The sequence below is a fragment of the Mastomys coucha genome, unplaced genomic scaffold, assembly GCF_008632895.1.
Source record: "Mastomys coucha isolate ucsf_1 unplaced genomic scaffold, UCSF_Mcou_1 pScaffold22, whole genome shotgun sequence".
In the NCBI taxonomy this organism is placed as follows: domain Eukaryota; kingdom Metazoa; phylum Chordata; class Mammalia; order Rodentia; family Muridae; genus Mastomys; species Mastomys coucha.
Window position 1 is genome coordinate 111,110,744 of NW_022196905.1, and position 24,520 is coordinate 111,135,263.

The 24,520-nt window shown below is 46.5% G+C and overlaps 1 protein-coding gene across 2 annotated transcripts in view; it reads left to right on the top strand.

Moving 5' to 3' along the window:
• Window positions 1-24,520, top strand: part of Ksr2 (kinase suppressor of ras 2) — a 369,325-nt gene that overhangs the window by 336,576 nt on the left and 8,229 nt on the right. For both annotated transcript variants that reach the window (XM_031337631.1, XM_031337630.1), the window contains exons 15-19: window positions 6,442-6,538; window positions 7,842-7,975; window positions 16,463-16,594; window positions 21,576-21,705; window positions 23,693-23,826. In XM_031337631.1, coding sequence (XP_031193491.1) covers window positions 6,442-6,538; window positions 7,842-7,975; window positions 16,463-16,594; window positions 21,576-21,705; window positions 23,693-23,826 — 627 coding nt within the window. The remainder of the gene's footprint in view (window positions 1-6,441; window positions 6,539-7,841; window positions 7,976-16,462; window positions 16,595-21,575; window positions 21,706-23,692; window positions 23,827-24,520) is intronic.

Here is a 24,520-nt window from a genome sequence, read left to right on the forward strand (position 1 = left end):
GAGAGGGAGGGAGGGAGGGAGAGAGGGAGGGAGGGAGAGAGAGAGAAAAATTCTCCTCTCTCCACTCCTGATAGTAGACATGACATAACCTGTTCCCTCCTTGACCATCCTCAGTGATAAGCTCTGACTTGGAATTGTAAGCAAGATAAGCCCTCCCTCCCCTACATTGCTTTTCGTCAGGGAGCCACGGCTGCAGAAACAAAACTAGAACAACAGGGAGCTAGCCTGAGTCTTCTGGTGAGCACACAGGATGCTCTTCAGCCATTTAAAGAGGAGACGCATTCACAATCCACCAGTGAGCCTGCAGATGCTATGCACAGGGAAGGAGACAGACACAGAAGATGAATTATGTTTTACAGGAAAGCCTTCAAAAGCCATGCTCAACCAAGTGTGGGGGTTCACATCTGTAATCACAGCACTTGGGAGGCTGGGGCAGGAGGATCTGGAGTCCCAGGCTAACCTAGGCTATGCAGAGAGACACTCTCTCAAAATCCACAGGCTGAGGATGTAGCTCAGTGGCAGAGAGCTTACCTAGCATGCGTAAATTAGATCTCTACACTGAAGCAAAGAAGGGAAAAATTCAAACTCTTAGAAAAGCAAAGTGATGTGAGGTGGCCAGAGACCAGGGATGGGTGAGGGACCTGGAGAGAAGTTGGTCTAACAACATAAAATTTCTTAGAATTAAGTTCAAGCTATCCATTGTTGTCATGGTAACTGGCTGATACATACATACATACATATATATATATGTATACATGTGTGTTTGTGTGTGTGTGTATGATCATCACTATGTTTATTATTAGCCTAAGATTAGTATTTAAGGTACTGCATATGCTAATAATCTTGAATTAATCATTCCACAATGTTTATATTCATCAGAATCTATTGTAGACAGTAAATAAATGCAAGTTTAAACTTTCTAATTGAAAAGGATCATCTCGACTGGACCTGGTGGCCAAAGGCTATATAATCTCGGCTACTTAAGGGGCTGAGGCAGGAAGGTTCCTGGGCTACAGAAGGAGCTCAGGGGCAGCCTGAGCAACTTAGGGGCACCCTACCTCAGAATAAAAAGCCCCCAAAGGTGAGATCTAGAAATGTACCTCAGTCATCGGGTACTTGTCTGACCTGCGTGAAGCCTGGGTCTCCCTCCCGAGTGACAATGACCACAATTCCTTTTTGCCACTTGGCTTCCTCATCTTTGGAGTAGAGACCATGCCCTCTATGGGCACATGCGCTGTTTGTTTATGTGCTACCAAGAGAGACAGACAGCACCCGTGGGGCTCTGCCCTGTGACTTACTGCAAGGTAATGCACGTCCTCCTCTCTGAGATGCTAACTATGAATGTGTATCTTGGAGTCTTCGAAACACCATGAAAAGGTCGACCTGCCTCCTGGCACAGATGCTGGCTGCATATAAAACCCTCTGCATGTGTGAACCCTCACCTCTTGACGTCATGAAGCTGGCTGTAAATAACAGTAGAGATCCGGGGCTACTTTGTATCTTTTGCTCTCCAGCTGCATGGCCTTTCAGAGAAAAGCTGGGAGAAGTTTGTGTGCATGTTGGCTCTGTGGGTAGGTTTGTCCTTCCCACCCTGGATCTCCCAGATCCTGAGATCTGGTCCTGTAAAATGGAAAGATAACACAGATAGACCTCGCAGGATTCATGGAAGTCACACTGATCCCAAGTATGTAAACACACACCTCTCTCCCATCCTCACCTCCTCACTATTCCAGAAGTGACTGTAAGAATCCCATAGTCAGCCTCATGCCAGGCTCAGAGTTAGCAGGTTCCATAGACATTTGAGCTGACTGGATTTTCTCCCCTCAGCCATCCCCAGAAGTCAACATTGGCAGGAGCTTTCCACCTTGTTTGTTGTTGTTTCTTGTTTGTTTGTGTTGTTGTTGTTTTGGTTTGAGACAAGGGCTCTCATTGGCTTGGGCCTACCCATTAGACTAGGCCTATCTGGCCAACAAGCTCAGGATCCTGTCTGGCTCAGTCTCTGTTGTGCTGGGATTACAAGTGTGTGTTCTGCGGATCAAACTCAAGTCCATGTGTTTACAAAGGCAAGCACTTTACCTCCTTAGCCACCTCCCCAGGTCCTCTCACATTCTTTTTAAGGTTCTTTTTGTTTGGTTTTGTTTTTTATCGAATGAAGGCCCACAGGCAAATTGCCCTTCTCATCAGGACAGAACATGGTGGCTATCTGTGTTCTCAGCTCCCAGATATAAGTATTCAGCATAGCCCAGCATAGTCCCTGATGTTCTTCCTTCCAAAGCAGCTCTTCTGACATACACACAGGTATATACAGAGAGACAGACAGATACAGAGACACACAGACAGACAAACACACTCAGAGAAACACATAAACACACAGAAACCGTCACTGCTCTTCCGGCTTCCAGCACACAGGCCAGTAGTGAACTCTTCCAACAGTCTCATGAGGCTCCTTCCATACTGTGAGCTTCACCCCGCTGCCTGCTGTCCGAGTGTTCTGTCCACTTTACCCAGCCGTGTGACTGTGTGTGGTCGTGCGGCTCAGTCGTCATGTCCCCAGTTTCTGTGGATGCACACGGGTTGTGTCTTAGCTCCTGCTGCTGTAATAAAGTACAGTGGACCAGGCAGCTTATAAAGAAAAGAAACTTCATCGTCTGTCTGGAGTCTGAAGTCTGAGACCAAAAGGCCAGCTCATGGCAGCTTTGGCAAGGACTCACACATTGCAGACTGCCATCTTCACACTGTGTCCTTGCATAGTGTAAAGTCACTGAATGAATTCTAAGGCTCCTCCTCACCATCTCTGTAGGTTCACACCTCACCTGGCCATCACACTACGGATCCGGGATATCAGCATAGGAACTAGAGTCTACAGTTATTTAGGCTCTTATAGATTGCTTCCAGGCTGGACGATGGTAGAAGTTTAGCCAGACTTGGGCTACTTTGTGGGTTCTTCTTTCTTCCACCCTTCTCCACCCCTCTTCTTCCACCCATTCAAACCCCTAACACTAGGTAGGAGAGAAAGAGATAGAGGGGAAAGGGGGGCCATTATCATTAGACTACTTCCTGCTGATTAGAGGCGTCAAGTTCCTTGGGGCAAGTTTGATCTTCCCCATCAGGGTATCTAATTTCTTTTCTTGTTTCTTCTTTGTGTGTGACTATTTAACAAACCACAACCAACAGCAACCTACCAGTCACACAATCACAAAAACTATTTGTAGCTGGCAAAACCACGCCCCTGCTAGAGCACGAGACAAATCAGTCAGCTGCTGTGGACAATCCAAAGCAGCCCCACACCCTACAAAAACATATTCCCATAATATCTCTGTTTTGTTTTTTGTTTTTTTTTTAAAGAAACCAAGATTCTCATGACATGAAAACTGTTAGAATTTTTATTATGTTGTAGTTTGTATTTGAGGGTAAATGTGGGTGTGCATGTCTGCTGGGCATGTTTCCAGGGGAGAAACTGTTGGCTATGGGCTATCTGCATATTTGGCATTCATAGATGAGCCAAATCATGGCTGCACCAGTGTCCACTCTGACTAGCATCCCCAGATAACTTAGCATAGCAGCCCCCGTCAGTGGTAGCCAAGAAGGAATATAAACAGAGGTGGGGACTTCACACGGTCATCCTGAGCCGTAGATGCTGGGAGTCTTGGAGCCTGGTGCAATTATTCACTCTTCTGTATGCAGGAGGGAGGGCTCTGGTCTATAATGAGTGTAGGTGGCCGCTCAAGAATGAGGTATCCAGGGGAGGGAATCCACCCACGGTCTTCCATCTCTGATACTTAAATGTCAACAGAGCCAAATTGGCTGCTTAGCCAGCCGTTCCTCCACCTCTGCTGCAGAGGCTCAGCAAACTTACCATGGTGCCCGCAAAGAGGGGGCAGCCTTGAGTCATCTTAGACCACTTCGTGCTCATGCGCTGGACGACCTTGAACAGGTGACTCAGCCAGCCTGTGAGTCAGCTGCTCTTGTAACCTCACCCCGGGCAGGTGAAGAAACAAGTCCTCGCCAAAGATCATGGCTCTAGGGAGCCTACGGGGTGGTGAGTGGATGGATGAATGGATGGATGGACAGACAAGACAGATGGACAGGGTAGAGAAATAGGGCAGAAGGGATACACAGATAAACATGTCATTTCTCCTATTACACATATGTGTAATCATAAAGGCCTTGAGGACCTACTGTGTGTTGCGCAGGGAACAGTGCCTATATTTCTACACACCTGAGATCTGGTGGTGCAGGAAGTGCCGCACCCCACTTTATGATGCAAAAGCCAACTTACCTGTCAGAAGTACCCAGGGTTATGCAGCCATCATGCGACAGATCAGAAGCCTAATCCCATAGAGTCTGACTCTTGACCCCTAACCAGTGGGCTAGACTTCCCTTCAGATGGCAGACACCAGGCGGGACTCTATCTCATCCAGTCCTATTAATCTACAAAGCAGGTTTGCTCTGACAGATGAGGCACTGGGGTAACACAACCCAAGGCTTTCCAGGAAGTCAGAAGCTACAGCCCAGAGGCACTGGGGTAACACAACCCAAGGCTTTACAGGAAGTCAGAAGCTACAGCCCAGAGGCACTGGGGTAACACAACCCAAGGCTTTACAGGAAGCAAGATGCAGGACTGGGATCTGAACTGGGATTCTCTCTGCTACCAACACTCTCACTTCTACCTGAGGCATGCAAACAATCCCAGCCAGGTCCAGTGTGCAGTGAGAACAGAACTAACACCAGAGGAGGAAACGTCATGCCCAGAGCACTTGAGCAATAAAGCTGTAAATTAAAAGAAATGCATTCAAGCTGTTAATTTTTTAGAGATGGAAAATTAATTATCATAATAATGACTTCCATACTTCTGGAGGCTTTACTGGCAACAGATCTCACTCTTCTGTTTATTCATTCACTCATTCCTTTGGTGGCTCCTTGTGGCACCTGTTCTGTGTATGTCAGGAGTCAGGGTGAGAAGAAGGAACAGACAAGCTGCACAGTGAAAAGTTGCTGCCGCTGCCACACAATTTCCTCTCCCACCATCATTCATCCTAAACTATCAGTCCCTGAAACAAACTCAATGAGGCTCCAGATGGGTTGCATGCCCTCCGTCTAGCCCCGGTGCCCAATTGTTCCTACAGACATGCCTCCCCACGAAAAGACTGAATGTGCCATTTGCTGATGATGCTCAGCATCACAGTTAAGCAGCCACAGTTTTACTGCTCCTCTCCCCACACAGGGCCTCCCAGCAGGGACACATGGCAGACAGTGAAGTCTGAGTAGTGTGAGAGACCTAAAGTTATCGGTGTGTGACAGTTTTCTCTTGAGATGTGAACCAGGCATGGAGACATGGGCCTGTAATCTCAGCAGCTGGGAAGCCGAGGCAGGAGGATCATAAATTCGAGGCCAGCCTGAGCTGTATAGTGACAGTCTATCTCCAAAAGGGTGAGGAGGGCTAGAGATGTGACCTATTTGTGTCAGTGCTGGCCTTATAGGCCTGAAGGTCTGATTTTAATCTCTTGGAACCCATGTAAAGAAACACACACATCTCAGCACTAGGGAGGCAGAAATGGATGGATTCCCTAGGACTCAACAACTGGCCATCCAAGCCTACGTGGTGAGCCCAAACTTACTTAGATACTATCTCAAAAAACCCACAGTGGTTGGCACCTGAGAAATGACAGCAAACGTTGTTGTCTGGCCTTGATATGCGTGCGCACACAAGTACATGTGCACCTGTAGACACACGTGCCCCTGCCTACATACACATGAACATGCATGCACTGCATGTACACACACACACACATACACATGGGGGGGGGGGAGTAAGCCTTAGTCACTGTTCTCTTGCTGTAAAGAGATACCATGACCAAAGCAACTATTACAAGAAAAAGCATTTAACTGGAGGCTGGCTTAGAGTTTCATAGTCTGTTATCATCATGGAGGGATGCATGTGGTATGTATGTAGACACTGGAATGGCATCTGAGAGCTGATGGCTACATTCTGATCCATAGGCAGAGAAGGATGGGTGAAGCTGGACCTGCCACGGGCTTCTGAAACCTTAAAGCAGACTTCCAGTGACACACTTCCTCCCACAAGGCCACACCCCTAATCCTTCTAATGTTTTCAAAGAGTTCTACTTTCTAGTAGCTATTCAAATACATGAGAGGCCATTCTTATTCAAACCACCCTGGGCACTTCTAGACCCAGCTGGATCTTGCAGGCATCTACAAGGCAGGAAACACCTGGCATTCTTAAAGAATCTACAAAGACATCTTTGCAGATTGTCACCCTAGAATCAGCTCTGGGGTTCAGTGCAAGGCCTCTGAATGTCACATGGGCATCATGATGGCACATCGGCTCAGCTCTTCGTGACTTCTGATGACTGATATGGGCCATCTTTCTCACCACTAATGATCATTTCCCCTAATGATCTTGTTCTTTTTACCTTGCAGCCTCTGTAAGGGACGGACACTCTACTCCGTGGTGAGGGACGCCAAGATTGTCTTAGATGTCAACAAAACCAGGCAGATCGCACAAGAGATTGTGAAGGTACTGTGAGTTTCGGACCCCCTACCTGGAATTAGAAAATTCAGCCCCCCTCTTGCCTTTCCTTCAAGGATCATAAGACCCAGGGTCTGCGTTAAACCACCAGTCTGGACCTCAGAATCAGACATTAGATTTAGTCTGAAAAACACAAGATGGTGTGTTCAAAGAATCTGTGAAAATACAGTCCTTAGGAATACTGTCCCAGATATGTTTTCTGACTGGCATCTCATAACCATGACACCTGGGTACAGAGAAAGGCCTGTGGGTATAGGCAAGCCCCTCAGTTCTCTTGGATAGTGGATCCATTCCTTCAGGGTTACTCTGATAGGGGCACCAAGGGAGGCTCATTTTTGGCTTATGGTTTAGATCACTGTCATGAGAAAGATGGGGGAATAACAGCCCAGTTCATAATGACACTCCTGTCATTATGGGACAGAGATGGTTCATGTCACAGTACTTCAGAAGGCAGAAAGTAAAACAGGAAATGGTCAGGGATAACATTCCCTCAGAGACCTGCTCCAAGTGACCCTGTTTCCTCCAGTAGACTCCACCTCCCAAGAACCTTTTAAAGCAGCCACCAAGCATTCAAAACAAGTACCTGAGGGGGAACCTTTCAGAGTCAGACCATTACCATTAGCAACAGTTATACCAGAGTCCTGGAATCTTGTCTCTTACAGCTGGGGAAGCATCAAGTTGCTAGATGTGGCTTTGGATGAAGTCAGTTAGATAAGCCATCCTGAGTCTCCCAAAAGCTGCCTTCTTGGCGGGTTAGACTCAGGTTCTCAGTCCCCACCAGAAGTTTTAGGAGTGGGCTGTAAAAACATCCATGTGGGAACTGCTCTCCAAGGCAAAAATAAGCCAAAACAATCAATTGTTTTCACTTGAGCTAGACCATCCACAGTTCTCCCTCTGTGTTCCAGATGTGGGATCTCGAAAAGTCTCCTGAGTGTCTCAGGTCATTTGTCACCACTGTGTTCTGAGTAACAGAGGGAGCAAGGGCCCTTTAAAAAGGAATTGAGGGGAAATGGCTGATGGGACTCCTTTCTCTGATGTCCTCATCATTTCTGGTGTCCCTACTCTTTCCTCCCGGGACACTTTTCCCTCCTTTATTCTACAGGAAGCAGATTAGCTCCAGAGACAGCTTTGTGGGGCTTTGGGGATGATGGTGGGCTGTGGCTCACATGTACTCTGCCCCCCAAGCTCCATGGGTAGACCCTACACTCTGCCATCCTTGAGGTTGCAAATGAGGATGACAAGGAAGTTCTGGGGTTGTCTCAATGAGTTCTTGTCTCCTCATCTCTTACAGGGCATGGGCTACCTACATGCCAAGGGAATCCTTCACAAGGACCTCAAGTCAAAGAACGTCTTCTATGACAATGGCAAAGTGGTCATCACAGACTTCGGGCTCTTCAGCATTTCCGGGGTGCTGCAGGCTGGCAGGTAAGAGGTGACAGGTGACAGATGGGTTCTTAATAAATGAGTATCACAGGATGGGAGCACACCCAAATGTCTTGAGTGACTTGGATTGAGGGTTGAGCTTATGGTTGTTGAAAGTTGTGGCAAGGCTTCCATGCCAGTAAGGGTCACCAAAGTCATTCTCCTGATTCCATGAGCCTTGCTTGTTTGTCCTGAAAGTAGCACTTTTAAGAGTGTGCCACAAGTTCCCTAAATCTCACAAACTCTTGACCTGGGCTGGAGGGCTTTCCTCTTTGCCTGGGGGGGTGGGGTTTGGCTTTTCTAGGATGGGGTCAGCCAAGCCCTGAGCTCCAAGCTATCTTAGGAATTAATTTTAGCCCATCAACCAAAGACAGCTAAGGGTGATGGTTTTAAGACAGACCGCTCTTGCCAGATGGGGTTCCAGCAGTTCTTCACTGTGGCTGTGGCCAAGATAAGCAGTCTCTGAATTTGAGTTTTCCTCGTGTATTTGAAAATGCCTCCCTCATAGCATCCTTGTAAAGATGAAACAGGAGAATACAGGACAAGCATCCAGCACAGGACCCTGAGTAGCATCAGACACCAGGCAAATAGCTGTCCTGCTGTGTTGTAATTAGCATGCATTTGCATATACCTCCCCAGGATCATCCAGGGAATGATTAACCATCTTTAAGTAATTAACTCTCAGAGGCCACTCACCCCGGAGCCAGCCACATTGAGTCAACCATGCGAGAAACAGCTTGATCCCCAAATAAACAGCCTATAACTCAAAAGGTCTGCCCTCTCAGATTTTAATTTGGAGTGTGTGCTGTGTACACACGCGCTGTGCATGCATACATCTTAAGTCCCTGCACCATCTAATGAATGACCTCTCTCCGTGGGGAGACAGTGTTGTGATTTTTCTCATGGTGTTTAACTTTCTGCCATTCCGGAGAGCCACAATTCTCTGAGGGGCATCCTCCTGTTTTCCCAAAGGACTTTATCTCTGCTGTGAGCTACCTTTGAATTTGAGTCAGAGTGCTTGGAAATTTAACAGAACATGACATAAGCCATTTCTGATGGTGTACTAACATACAACAAGCAGCCTTGGTTTCTGTGTTCAGATGTCACACACAAACACACACACACACACACACACACACACACACAAATGGGATGTTCCAGGTTCTAGAACTGTCTATGGCATTAAGATATGTAGGAGCGAGCAGACAGATCAGGAGACACAATGAGAGAGTGTGTCCATGAAGGAGCAGGTATGGCTCCTTTCTCCCTCTGTCCCCATAGCAATACCAAAGTCCCTAGCTTGCTAAGAGAATCACACTGACTTTAGTGTGCCAGGACCCTGGAGTCAGGGACACAATTGGTGATATCACTATGGACTCAAGTATTTATATGGGATGAATGGAGACTGGATAAGTGTTTTCTTCAACTAGATTTTGGAGTTGATGAAAACATTAGCTCCATCCCTCCTGGTGACCTGTTACTCACTGTGAACAGAATACCTGTCACAAATGGCTTAAGGGAAGAAGGATGCATGAAGGCTCCCAGATTCTTGGATTCAGCATGGTTGCTTGGTCCCATGCTCTTGGGCAGGCATCATGGAGGCAAAGCCCAGGTGGAAGAGGACCATGGCTGACAGGAAGTGGGAATGAGAGACAGGAAGTAGCTGGGGATGACTCCCTCAGAGACTCACAGCACCCTGTGACTCACTTCCTTCAGTGAGATTCTGTCTAGGTGAACCTCCCAAAATAGTCCCACTGGCTGGGGATCAAGCCTCCACTGTGAGTCTTTGGGACCCACTTGACAGTTACAATGTAACAGTGAGCCTTTGGGGACCACTTCACAGTTACAATGTAACAGTGAGCCTTTGGGGACCACTTCACAGTTACAATGTAACAGTGAGCCTTTAGGACCCACTTGACAGTTACAATGTAACAGTGAGGCTTTGGGGACCACTTCACAGTTACAATGTAACACCTATCTACATCTGCCTGCCCACCTCACTGTGGAAGGCGGGGATACGAGTTTCTGACTATATTCTTCCTTCTGCTCTGTTAGAGACCATACTGCAGAGCTGGGGAAGAGGAAGTGGGAGACGTGGGCACTCTTTCCTTCCACTCCTCCTAGAGACCCAGTGGGGACCAACCAGAGAAGAAATCTGGCCAAGTTAAAGACAAGAAGTCTTCTTGCCTTGTCCAGACAATGGCCATCCCTTCATCTCCATCCCACCCTGGGTGTCAGCACATGTCCATCTAGTGTCAGGAGAGGTAGTGGAGTCTCAGGAACAATGCCAAATAGGAGCAAGCTGGTGACGATAGGAGACACTATTGAACATGGAACATTTGGAGCCCTACCCAGCAGCCTGGGGATGAGTGATGGGAGCTGAACTAAGAAGAGTCGGAACTGTGAGCAACAGCAAGACTGAGGCCTAAATTCCTAAATCTGTGTCTCTGTTTAGCCGAGCAGCACATGGCCATTGAGAGCTTTGTGGGGCACTTATCAACTGGGGTTACTCTAGCAAGGTAGCAATATGGTGATGATGAAGTACACAGGTAATATTTTCTCCCATTTCTCAGGCTTCAAGATCAAAGTCTGGCTGACTGTTTCTGCAGAGTTACGTTCCAGGTTTATAGATGGCCACTATGTCCTGCCAAATAGATGGAGGGGAGCTCAGAGAAGAGAAGGAAGGAGCAGAGAAATAGACAAAACTCTCATGTTCAGCCTTTGTTTCTGGGCTGGCTAGTTTTGTGTCAACTTGGCACAATCTAGAGTCAGCAGAGAGGAGAGAACCTCAACTGAGAAAATGTCTCCTTAAGATTAGGCTGTAGGCAAGCCTATAGGGCATTTTCTTAGTGATTGATTGGGAGAGGGCCCAGCCCATTGTAAGTGGAGCTATCCCTGTGCTGGTGGTCCTGGGTTCTATAAAAAAGCAGGCTAAGCAAGCCATGGGGAGCAAGCCAGTAAGCAGCATCCCTCCATGGCCTCTGCATCAGCTCCTGCCTCCAGGTTCCTGCCCTGTTTAGTTCCCCTCCTTACTCTCTTTGATGATGAACCATGACTTGGAAGTGCAAGCCAAATAAGCCTTTTCCTCGCCAAGTTTTTGATCCTGGTGTTTCATCACAGCAATAGCAACCTTGACCAGGACAGAAGTTGGTACCAGATGTAGGGTTTCTCCCTGAGGCCACCACTCCCTTCATTTCATTTCGAAGCAGGTCTTTCTTTAAACATTTTATCTCCTCAAGCATAGGACTCGGCTCTATTACACTTCCTGGTATTCCTTTCTCTTCTAGTTGTCCCTTTGTATTTCTCTTTGTCCAGCTCGCTCCTTTTCCTTTTAGACCTACTAGATCTCCCAAGACCATTAATCTAAAACTCTTCAATTTAGCCTCAGGCAGATTTTTTTTTAGGACAAGGACTAAATGCAGCCACATTCTTTGCCAAAACATCACAATAACAATCTCCAGACCACTTGCTAATATTCTTCCCCTCTGGAACTTCGTGAGTTGGGCCTCCACAGTTCAAATTGCCCTCAGCGTTGTCTTTCTTGCTCCCACTAGGAGAGTTCATTAGCCCTGCTTAAAGTGCCTGACTCCTTTCTTAGTCCAAAGTCCTCCACATTCCTCCAACAAACAGCATGGTCAGGCCTGTCGCAGCAATACCACAGTCCCTATGTGGTGGTTTGAAGAGATATGGCCCCCATAGGCTCATGTGTTTGAGTGCTTGGCCCGTAGGGAGTGGGAGATGTAGCTTTGTTGGAGGAGATGTAGTCTTGTTGGAGGAAGTATGTCACTGTGGGGGCAGGCTTTGAGGTCTCCTATGCTCAAGCTGTATCATATATATATAATATATATTACATATGTATAAATTATATATGTATTACACATACATATAAATATATATGGCATACAGTAGTATGTGTATATATGTGCACACACTAGTAAGATGGCTAGGCAGGTAAAGGCCAATCCTAATTACCTGAGTTGAGTCCCTGGGATCCGTATGGTGGAAGCAGAGAACCAACTCCCACACTTGTCCTCTGACCTACACACACACACACACACACATGCACACACACACACACACACACCCTCCACCTCCCGCCACCCACAAATAAATTAAGAAATACATTTCAAACGTTTAAAAAGTAAATACATAGCACAAAGAGTAAATTACTGGCATCCATTCATTGTACAAAATGATAGGTTTCACTGTGACATTCACACGTCTTTGTATCGTGTACTTCTCTCATATTTAGCTGCCTATGCCCCTCTCTATGAGTCTCCATTCTTTCTGGCCCCTTCTATTTCCCTAGTAGTACTTCTTTCTGCTTTTATGTCATATAAATTAATGAGCCGACAAGCCCTGCCTTTAGTGACAATCACATTGAGAGTCTAGACTTTAGCATGAGAATCTGAGGGACCATCAGAGTCCATAACACCACAAGATAGATGACAGACAGGGACTTGCATTCATTGAATATGTGCCCAATGTCCTGAGCCTGTGGAACGGGTAGAGTGGGAGGATCAGGACTTCATGTAGAGTAGCAACAGTACTCCAGACCTACATTCCAGGATGTGAGGGACTGACTGGGGTCTGCCTCCTCAGGGTGCTGTCTCCCAGGACACCCCAGAGAGCTGCAGGGAGGGGTCTAGTCTCAGCAGTGACCACACAAATGTCGCATACGGCAGCCACTCATCACGATGGCACCTAGGCAGGTGGCTTAGCCAAGATGAGCCCTGTGTTCTTACCTGGTTAGTCAAGAGAGTATCCCTCAGGGGTTGAGCCTACAAGCATGGTGAGTCTGACAGGTAACATGGCACACAGTAGGTCTCAGTACATGGAGACCTGTCTGGACTGGAAGCAAAGAGGTAACCATACAGATCTCTGCAAAACAGCTGCTCTGCCACCCTCAAGAGAAAGTGTCATTTAAGATGCCAGCCCTGCCATGCCAGCCACACACAGCCTGTTATTAATCATAATAATAACCATAATGAAGATGATTTGGGTTTGTCATTGGTGGGCCAGTTGCCATGGGAACAGGACACCCTGGGGTGTATGTACTAATCCTGGCTCCTAACCCTCTCTCAGGCATGTGCCTATGCCAGCTCCATTTATATGCCTGCCACACCCTCTCCTGTCCCAGGGGTCCACAGTCTACCAACTTCTGTAGTCCTGGACATGCCTGGGGATGGTTGTCTAACTCATTTTAAGTTCCCTCTTCTGCCTTAGACATTCTTACTTTGGACTGTAATCTCAATCCCATTCCTGAGTCCTCCAGATCAATGGATATATTTGTGTGAGGGATGTAGTATGTAATCATTTCTACCCAGTAGTCACATAGCCCTGGTGGCTGACAGAGCCCTAAACTAGACATTCTGATATTGCCATAGTTACCTGAAATATAAATGAATGTGCCCACTTGGCACATGGGAAAATAGAGACGAGAGTCTGCCTCAGGCCTCACAGCTAATAAACCCCAAATGTGTTGCTAAGTCCTTATATGCTAGTAGGTATTCTTGGTTCTAGAAGAAAGATGTCATTCAACTCTACCAACCCCAGGGTTTGGTGGAGGGTCTGGGCCCTGTGTACTAGCAGGAGACACATACTATCATGTTCTTTGAAATAGAGGAGAAATTCTTGACACTGGAATGTGGATCATTCTCTAATGTGTGTTAAATGGCTGTCTTAGTTAGGGTTTTACTGATGTGAACAGACACCATGACAAAAGCTACTCTTATAAAGGACAACATTTAATTGGGGCTGGCTTACAGGTTCAGAGGTTCAGTCTATTATCATCAAAGTGGGAACATGGCAGCATCCAGGCAGGCATGTGGGAGCTATTCTTTCAGTGGGAGGTATTCTTTTGCTCATGGAATTGAAGACATTCCTCATTGCTATACTTAGGCTGTGCGTGTGGGGTTGGGGGCTGCTACTAGAAACTACTGTGTGGAGACCAGGGGTCTCAATGAAACATGGTACAATGCATAGAAGAGCCCCACCTGAAAGAGAAGTATCTGCAGTAATGTAGCACACTGAGGATGAGAAGCCCTGAGTTAGAATAGATTTCACGTTGGCCATCTGACTGCATCTGACTGGTGCAGGGATACAAGCAGTGGATGAGTGGCCCCTGTGCTGGTATAGAGGTACCCCAAACAGAGCCCTGGTTCACACACAAAAGCCAGCTGAAGCTCAGTGATACCCCTAGCTTAGTCTCCTTCTTTTAGCCGCTGACTAGGGATCTCTCAATAGCTTATTATCCAGATGGATCTACTGTGTACCCTCTGAGAAGAAAAATAACTTAGAGAGCTGCATGTCTGAAATGTTCCTAGCCATCCCCTGCCCCAGCCAACAAGCAAATGTGGGTTCAACCCTGAAACCCCAGACTCCTGCTACCTCATTAAGAGGTTTCTTCTCTATGCCCAGGGTTTCTGAGAGGGTAGGCATTGAGCAGATTTTAAGGAGAGAACGAACGAGCACTTTCTAGCTTCATTTTAATGTGTATTGGAAAAATACTAGTTTCTATTTATGGCTGTGCTAAAAGTCACTTATTAAAATATATTTAAGTTGTTTTATTTTTTTTTTAAAATTGGTTTTAGTAAATCATTATCTAGATCTGGGCTGCTAGCCAGACAGGTATAGCTGTGAAGAGTCAACTTTAATTAAAGTGGAATCAGGGTTTGTGAGATGTTCTGTGCGTAGAAGTGTTTGTATCAAGCCAGGTGACCTGAGTTTGATCCCCAAGACTAACACGCTAGAAAGAAAGAACTGATTCCTGCAAGTTGTCCTCTGACCACCATGTGAGCATTGTGTGTGTGTTACACATTAAAATAAAATTAAGAATTTAAGGTGGAATTAAATTAATAGCTCACCCCTTGGGGCTAGTGAGATGGCCCAGCAAATAAATATGATTATCACCAAGCCTCAAGTTCAAGACTCAAGTTCAATCCTCAGGACCCACACAGTAGAAGGAAACCAGACTCAAGCCCTCCAGCCATGTGTCAAAAGCACATACACACACATACACACACACACACACACAGAGAGAGAGAGAGAGAGAGAGAGAGAGAGAGAGAGAGAGAGAGATTGGTGGCTGCCACATTTGAGAGAGTAGGCAGAAAAACACCACTCTTGAAGAGGTCCAGACATGGGGGAGATCGTGACGGTGGCTTTGACTGAGTGCCCTGGAGGGCCCAGCACATCCCACCTCGTATAGCTTGGAAGCCCACCTGTGAGAGCAGTAGAATGCAGCCAGCCCCTGAGCCCCAGAGAAACAGCCATGGAAACTGTGGGCCTTCCTGCTCTCAGTCTCTGTCCAGATCCATCCTGTCTCTTGCTCATGTCCCTTGGCCAACAGCCCCTTCTCTAGTCATCTTTGGTCATTGAAGACTTTATGCCAGGCCCACTCAGTCATTTATCCCCAGTGGAAAGCTCAGATCTGCTAAAGACGTGCAAGGCATTGGAGCAACCTGGCCTGCCTCCTCCTCTAGGTACTTATCTCAGGGACAGTGACAAACATACAGAGGGACAGTCACAGCATTGACCCACAGATGTTCACTGCACTGTTGTTTATAATGAGGGGGGGGGGATGAGGGGAGACTGTGCCGCCTAAAAACAGTTCAAACATTGATTGCATGTTGTCTCCCTATGCACTGGCATCCGCTGGTTTCCAGAACTCTCCTCTGAGTACTTCCCTGGGTCTTTGACTTCGCTTTCCCTTCTGGCTAACATTTTTGTTCACATGGCTGGATCCTTTACCCCATAGTACTTAGCTAGGATTCATCCCAGGTTTGCACACATGTTCTCTTGTGATTCTTTGTGAAGTGTTCACCACTATGTGGCCTTTTTTTCCTGTTTCATTCATTCATTGACTCTTTTCCTGACCACTTGCAAGGACTCATGTCTTGTTGGTTTTGTTCACAATTGCAGGTCAGGTGCCAGGAATCTGCTAGAATGTGCTATTTGGGAGACTTGAGGTTTTAATCTGTGAGGTTTTTGCATAGCTCCCCTAGAGCAGTTCTCAGCTTGTGGGGTGTGTCCTCCTTTGAGAGTTGTACAACTCCTTTCACAGGGATCACCTAAGACTACCAGAAAACACAGAGATTTACTTTACAATTTGTAACAGTAGCAACATTATAGTTATAAAGTTTCAAAAAAAATAATATTGTGGTTGGGGGTCACCACAACATGAGGAACTGTTGAAAGGGTCACAGCATTAGGAAGGTTGAGAACCACTGTTCCAGAGGTAACCTTAGACTTCTGAGTGCAACATGTGGGAACAAGAATGGACAATGTTGAGCGAAGATGAGCAAGAAGGCCCAGAGGCTATGAGCTGGGGGTGGCTTGGACTGGCCTCTATGTATCCTCACCCTGTGTCTCAGGCTCACTGGAGGGTCAGAAGATGCCCTTGGAGGAAGGTAGAAAAGTGACTGAGGTGTTTCTGGGACTTGGGATCAGTTCTACAAAACAAACTTCATCTTGGCTACGCTTCTCCAGGCGGGATGACAAGCTGCGGATCCAGAATGGCTGGCTGTGCCACCTAGCCCCAGAGATCATTCGCCAGCTGTCCCCTGACACAGAAGAGGACAAGCTCCCATTCTCCAAGCACTCAGATGTCTTTGCACTTGGGTAAGTGGGCCTTTGACCTCCACAGTGTGGGTAGCACCACTGCCTAGTGACACCTTTGGAAGAGTCAGGGCACATGTTAGCAAGGACAAGGTGACAAGATTTCTGAGTGAGCTTCAGAGCGGAAAGAATGACTGTAGCACATCTGTCTAGTTTCAAATGGATTATTAGGCCATGACAAATCACCCTATTCATTCACTCATTAGTTCATTTATTCATTCATCCATCCATCTATTTGTTCATTGTGTACCAATTCATTGTTACATTGTTGCAATGTTTGTGCATCAATTTGCCAATGAGCCAATTCCAAGATGGCTGCTCGTGCACACTCAACTGTGGTAAGCACTCCAATCTGCTAAGAGGAGGCTGCCCAAGCATGTGCCCAACATGCCAACAAAGGGCCTTGTTGCAATGAGCTTAAGCCTGAGGAATTATACAGCATCACCCTTACCAGATTCAAGTTTCCTTTTTTGAATGATGTTTTTACATGCAATAGGATACTCTGACGTGTGAGTACTTTGAATAATGATGGAGACGAGGGAAATTCATGTGTCTGTCACCTTGCACCTTTCTCAGAGTTCAGAAGCATTCTCAAGTTTCCTGAATAGGAGAGCAACTATAGTTAATTGAAAAGTGCTCTCTCCTTCTAGTGGCTCCTTGTAGGCAAGCCACTAAGTGCAGATGGCCTTCAGGGACAGGAAATGTCTTCGCTGCCATTTTCAGTTAGGAAGGAGTTTTGGAACTTGTTTGTTTTCTCCTTTTCAAAGTGCTGGGGATGGGAGCCAGGGCCTTGCACATGCTAGGCAAATACTATGTTTCCGAGTGGCTTTGACCTCTCTAGGGAGGTGGTTCAGTCACTGATGGTCACACAATCATGAGGACCTGAGTTTCTAACTTTAGTGATTATATTAAACAACTGCGTGGCTGGGCGCTGGGGAGGCAGACACAGATGGGTCCCTGGAGCTCAATGGCTAGCCATCCTAGCTAATTTGGTGACTCTAAGCCTAGTGAGAGATCGTGCCTCAAACAATATGGTGGAGAGAAATTGAGGCGAGATATCCAACGTGACACCTGACCTCCATATATTTATACAAACTTGCACATGTGTGTTTATAATCACAAGTATATTTACATACACACATAAGGACATAACACACGCACATACACACAGAGACAAACACATACATACCACCACCACCAGATGAGAAGAAGTAACCAGGAAATAGCTGTACCAAGTCCCTTAAATAACCACACCGGGCCCACCCCTAAAATAGCCCTTATTTATGGATGGATTTGGAGAGTTGGGAGACAGCGCTGGGAACACTGGGGAGGGGGGGAGCTGCAAGCTTTTAGGTTTGTGCAATTAGACCTGTCATCCCTAAAGTGCATTAGAAAGGCAGTCAGTCTCCTGTAGAAAAGCACCCCACCGCGCCCTCACCCTCATCCCCAACTGTGCATTTTAAGAAGATCTCAATCCCCAGAGCTCCCCCTTTGAGCCCCTTGTGAAGCCATCACTTGCTCTAACTAGTTAATGCCCAGATCTTTATCTAGTTAGATCTCATTATCTGGAACCAAATTGCTGTAATTAAGTTGGTATATTTTTACTGTGAATTTAGCAAAAGAAAAAAAAATGTAATTAACAAAATGTACTAGAGTCAGTAATTGGTTTCCCACTGGAGTTTTCAACTATAACTGTTTTTTTTTCTTTAAAGTGAATTTTCCTCTTAAAAGTTAGGTTAGGAAGGAAGTTTTAATGAGCCTTTTATTGGTGACACTGTTGGATTGCAAAGGATCCCTTGCTCTCGGACTCCAGCCAATTAGGAGCATCCCGTTGCCAGGGAACCTCATGTTCAGGAATGATTTAGAGCACAGAGAAGCTGGTAGAAGTGTTCTGAGCACTGTGTCCAGCTTTTCATGTGTATGGTAGCCCGTGGTCTTCACAAACACCTTCCCAAGTTGGAACCACTCTGCCCTGGATTGACTGGTGTAAAAAGCAAGGTCAGATGATTGTGACCTACTATGTGGCAGCTGGTGGCAGGACTGGGACTCAGGCCAGAAGCACGCTCATTCTCTGGCTGGGGCTTTGAACCGAGCAGCCCACAGACCTGGGAGCAAGTCACACTCAAGGTTCCGCTCTGTCTGCTGCAGAGGAAGCTTAATAAAAACCGATGTAGGAACTGGAGAGATGGCTCAGTCCTGCATGTGTACCATGCAAATGTGAGGACCTAACTAAGTTCGGTTCCCTGAACTCACCTAAAAAGCAGAGAATGGTAGTGCAGGCCTATGATCCCAACACCAGGAAGGCCTAGACACACAGATCCCTGGAGCCTCCTGGCCAAGCTAGATGAGCTGATGAGTTCCAGGCCAGTGAGAGACTCTGTCTAAAGAACAAAGTAGAAGCAGCATGTGGCAGTACATACCTTTAATTCCAGTACTCGGGAGATAGAAGTAGGCAGATTTCTATAAGTTCAAAGTCAGTCTAGTCTACATAGTAAGTTTGAGTCCAGCCAGGGTCACATATAGAGAGACCTTGTCTCAATTAAACAAGATGAACATCTTAAGGACTGACACTGAGAGAAACCTCTGGCATCCACATGCTTGTGCATACAAGTACATAAGAACAGGCACGCGTACATATATACACCCACATCACCACATGTACACAAGAAAGAAAAAGATAGAAAACCATCAGTGATCTGAAGTCATTTCTTGGGCTCTGGATGTGGGACTGGGACATGGACCTTGAGTGTCAACAACAGGTCAAAGAGATGTCTGAGACATCTGGTTTATTGTAAAAGGCTTGCTCCCTGGTCAGTCCCTTCCTGTGTATGGGAGTTAGCTAACCTAAGCAGGGGATAGTCCACCAGGGCCAGCAAGTCATCAGCCAATCAAAGCAGCAGAGTAAAAAAGATGCACTGAACATTAGGCATGAGGCTCATTGGGAAGTGCTTGCTTAGGATGTGCAAGGCCCTGGATTCTGTCCCAGCAACTCAAAACCAGGCCAACCTCGCCTTCCTCCAAAGACTGTGTCAAGCTGACCTTCATGTTCCCACACTGAAGCCACTGATTGAAGGGGTACACTCATCACATAGGAGGCACCGGGTCCCATCCCCAGCACCAGAGAAAATAAAATCCAGAAGGTATTTTTTTCATTTATTATTTATTTTTAACTTTATTTTAATTTTTGGGATAGTACAATTACATAATTTTTCCTTTGACCTTCATTTCTCCCACCTAGTTCTTTTTCAAAGTCGTCATCTCTTTTCCCATTAATCGTCATTGCATACATGTATTGTGGCATGCACATGTATGTACATGCCTATTCTTAACTATAACCCACTCGGCCTGTGTAGTGTTACTTGTATGTATGTTTTCAGGGCTGATCATTTGGTATTGGACAACCAATTGGCGTGCTCTTCCCTGGGGAAGATTGTCTCTCCCGCCCTCAGCATCCTCAGTAGCTGTATTTCTTTGTATTGGGTTGAGTCCTTCTCTGAGTTTTCCCAATTTTAACATAGCCTGTTGCTGCTGTCCTCGTTCAGCCATGTTTGGGCAGTACACTTAGGGACTAGGGAGGTGATTCAGCAAGTTTTAGGCCATCTGGGGCTACGTGATTACGAACATCTTTGCCCTCGCAAAAATCTAAAGTTGGTTCCTAGCACCCCGGCAGCTCACAACTGTAACTCCAGAATCTCCGATGCCCTCTTCTGGCCTCCACAGGTACTCACAGTCATGTGCCTATAACCCCACACCCTCTTAATTAAAAAATAAAACAAAAGTTTAAATAGAATAAAGTTGCCCATGAAGACTTGAGTTAACACAGTCCTTGATCAGTCAAGAGAATGCCAAAGTGCTTTGTGTTCCTTAAAGAAAGGCCCAGGAGTCCCCTTGGAGAGTGGGGGGTTGGGGGAAGAAACATCACTTCCTGGGATTATTGAAATGTTTCCTGAGGTGAGAGGTCTGCTTGCTTCTCAGGAAATGAAAATTGTTGGCCACAGTGGCATGCTAGTGACATGCCAGCTTCTCTGAGCTCATCTACTACCATGCTCACCACTGATGGCACCTCATTTACATATCATCCCGACCACAGCCAAGCTCTCTGTCAGCGTCCTTTCTCCCCTTATTGCATTGCTGTGACTTATGGGACATGCCGCATAGCAAAGATGCAGCAGAGCAATTTTAGCACTGTGTTCCGCAGAGACACCCTTCCATGGGCACAGAGAGCAGGGCAAGGTTAACACAGCATCATCCCACTTGCATAGACTTAGGCCAGTCTGAATCACAGCCAGTTGTTTTACGTCTCTTTCTGCCATCCCACACTACGATTCATCTTTACAGTGCACAGGTATAAAAGTAAAAGCTCCCTTCCCACCACTCCTCATGGGCATGGTGCTGACTTTCACGATCCTCCCAGATCCATGCATATACATAGTGATTTAAAAGACCCCCTATATATTCCTCATCCAATTTCTTACACTTAGAGTGATCTATTGAGAAATTTTCATACCAGTGAAATGTCTTGCATGTAAATATTCTCCAGGCAGTATGATGCTGTGTCATTTAGAAGAGTTACTTACCATCACACATACATCTGCTGAGTACCTCTGATATGTTATACTGTTTCCAGTTTTTTCAGTGTTACATATAAGATGGTTGAGAACAACCTCATGAATAAAGTATTCAAAGATAGTTTTTTTTTTCAAGTATAGAATTTAAATTGTGAGTGGCCACTGCACTGTGTTAAATTATCCAGGTATAATTTGCATCCATTCTGGCATCAAAACAGGTATTCTAAAATGACAAGCCTAATGTCTAACTTCAAGAGGGTTTTAAACAAATTGCCAACCTCTTGAGAAGAAACTGCAGAGGGAAATGGCCAGCTAAGATGCCACCCCTGTTGGTGCAGTGGGTGAAGAAAGGGGCTCCAGAGTCACAAATGGCACACCACAGCAATGCCTCACTAACCGTATCTACTGTCTGACAGCACCATCTGGTATGAGCTCCACGCCAGGGAGTGGCCATTCAAGACCCAACCAGCAGAGGCAATAATTTGGCAGATGGGCACGGGAATGAAACCCAACCTCAGCCAGATTGGCATGGGAAAAGAAATCTCGGTAAGTCCTATGAGAGGCAGGGTCTGGGGACAAGGAGAGAGGCCGACACAGTACTGGGATCTCTTGGTCCTGAGTTTGGAGCTTAAAGGGCAAATTCTCAGCACTATGCCTGCAATTCAAGGTGCCTGCCATTAGGGGTGCAATAACACTTGTTTACCCTCTTAGCGATGGATTGCTGCTTCAGATAAAACCAAAGAGTACCACCTGGTCTGTTACTTTTTAAAACAATATTCATTAAAATATCACAAACAATATTAGCACTCATTTTTCCTTGCATCTAATAACAGTATGAAACTATTATCTAACTCAAAGAATGCTAGACAGAAACCAAAGAGCCTGGTTGTAAGCGAGTAATCTTCCTCTTAGACACATGGGGAGAACCCTGACCAATAAGTCAAGGAAACAGTAATTACCCCTGGTGTTCATCAGGGCCACCTATGTCCAGGTTTCTCTTGCTGAGCAAGGAGATGGTGGAAATTAGCTTTTCTCCTCTGTATCTTTGAAGGACACCCACTAATCTAGTGGGATGTAGCTAGCGACTCAGGATTCCTTCTATTCTTTGCTTTCAAGAAAAATGCCAAGAAACTCCCTGCAGCTACTATAGGTCTTGACATGTCTTAGGCCTTCTAGCGTGGAGCCTCCCTAGCTTACTAAAGGGACTCATGAGGTAGATGAGAAGATGGGAGAGAGAGAGAGCCAGGGGATATGGTGAATGGGTGGATAGATAGATGATCGATGAAGATAAATAAGGGAAAAGACCAGTGAGCCATGGTCTCATCTTCATCATAAAGGAATGATTATGCAGATTCATGCTTTGTGGACAGATAGATGTATGAGTGGGTGGGTGGGATGTTGAATGGATGAATAGGTGAGTGGAAAGTAGACAGAGAGATGAGAGAGTAGATAACTTATATGTGAATGAATGGAGGGATGGATGATGAACGAGTATAGGTGAATTCATATGGATGGATGAGTGTATGTTGTGAATGGATTATGGTATGGATGGGTGATGGATGAATAGATAATGGATGCTAGAAAAAGGATGAATGAATGAGTTGATGGATGGATGGATGTTTATGAATGGATGCTAGTGTGAGTGGGTAATTGATGAATAGATGGTGAATGCTAGAAGGATGAATGAATGAGTTGATGGATAGCTGCATGCTTTTGAATGGATGAATGCATAGATAATGAATACTAGAAGAAGGATGAATGGATGAGTTGATAGATGTATGGCTAGATGATGGACAGACTGATGGGTGATTGGGTGGGATGGCTGTCTACATGAATGGATAGGTAGATGGTGGCTAGTGAGTGGATGCATGGATGGATGGGTAGATGGATGGTAGGGGTGGCTATGTGTATGAATGAATAGGTGGATAGTGGTTAGTGAATGGATGAATGGATGGATTGATGGAGGATAGATGGATGGACAGATGGGTATGTGGATGAGTGGATGGGTAGATGGATGTAGGGGTGGCTGTGTATGTGAATGGATAGGTGGATGGTGGTTAGTGAATGGATGAGTGGATGGATTTGATGGAGGATGGATGGATGGATGGATGGATGGATGGGTGTGTGGATGGGTGGGTGGATGGATAGATGGATGGATGGATGATGGATAGGTGGGTTTATGGACAGGTAGATGAATGGGTAAGTGGTGGTTAGTGGATGGATGGATGGATGGATGGATGGATGGATGGATAGACTGATGGATGGATGAGTGGGTGTGATGGCTGTGAACATGAGCGAGCAGATGGGTTGTGGCTGGTGGTTGAGTGGATGGATAGATGGGTGAGTGAGATAGCTATGTTTATGAGTGGGTAGATTGGTCAGTGGGTGGGAGGGTGGTTAATGTAGAAAGGTGAAGTGGACCAGGTGGACGGACAAATGGCTGACCCAGAGCAATGCCCAGGTGCCGAGACTTAGACAAAGACTCAGGAGAGTCACCACTTAGATCCAGTCATGGCTCACTGGTTTCTTCTAGGACATACTACTCTTCTGCTGGGCCTTTGAGCAGGAAGAGCGTCCCACCTTCACCAAGCTCATGGACATGCTAGAGAAACTGCCAAAGCGAAACCGCCGCCTGTCGCACCCCGGACATTTCTGGAAGTCTGCAGAGTACGTGTTTCCCTCAGCACCTCCCCCACTGAATTACCTGTCCATCCTTGTCTCCTTTTTGATCCCCTCCCCCAACCCTTCCCTGAGCTGGCCTCGCTCTGTGTACCCAGCCCCCAGCCACCACACTTGTCTACCAGTGTCTGTCTGTCCAGGGGAGCCCATTATGACCCTGGGGTCCCACAGTGTCTGCCTGTGGCTGGCACAGTGACTTCTGTCTTAGCTCTTCCTGGTGGCAGATATTGTCTCAGTCTGAACAGCCCTTGGAAAGACCATGTTCCATCTGTCATGTGACTGGGGTCTCCTCTATGAAGCTGACAGGCAAGGCCCCTCCCACCTGTCCCCATCATGGCCGATTACAGCTCCCAGAATCCTCCTTTGCACAAGTCTAGAGATAGGAAGGGCTCCCAGCTTTTCATCATCCTCTGCATCTGCTTCCTTTTTGAGAAGCTCCATGCCCCTCCTTGCCCTTCCTTAGCTATAGGTCCATTGCCTCCTCCAAAACCAGGAGCATGCATTTTTACCCTGGGGTCCCCTCCCCAGGCCTGCCTCCATGACAGATCTCTCTCAAAGATGAGAGGGAGGCTGCTTAGGGGGCCTCATTTCCTGGCGTCTGCCTAGGTACTCCCAGGTAAGCTCACACAGACTCAGGTATACACACACATATGAACACAGAAAAAGTACTCCACACAAACCT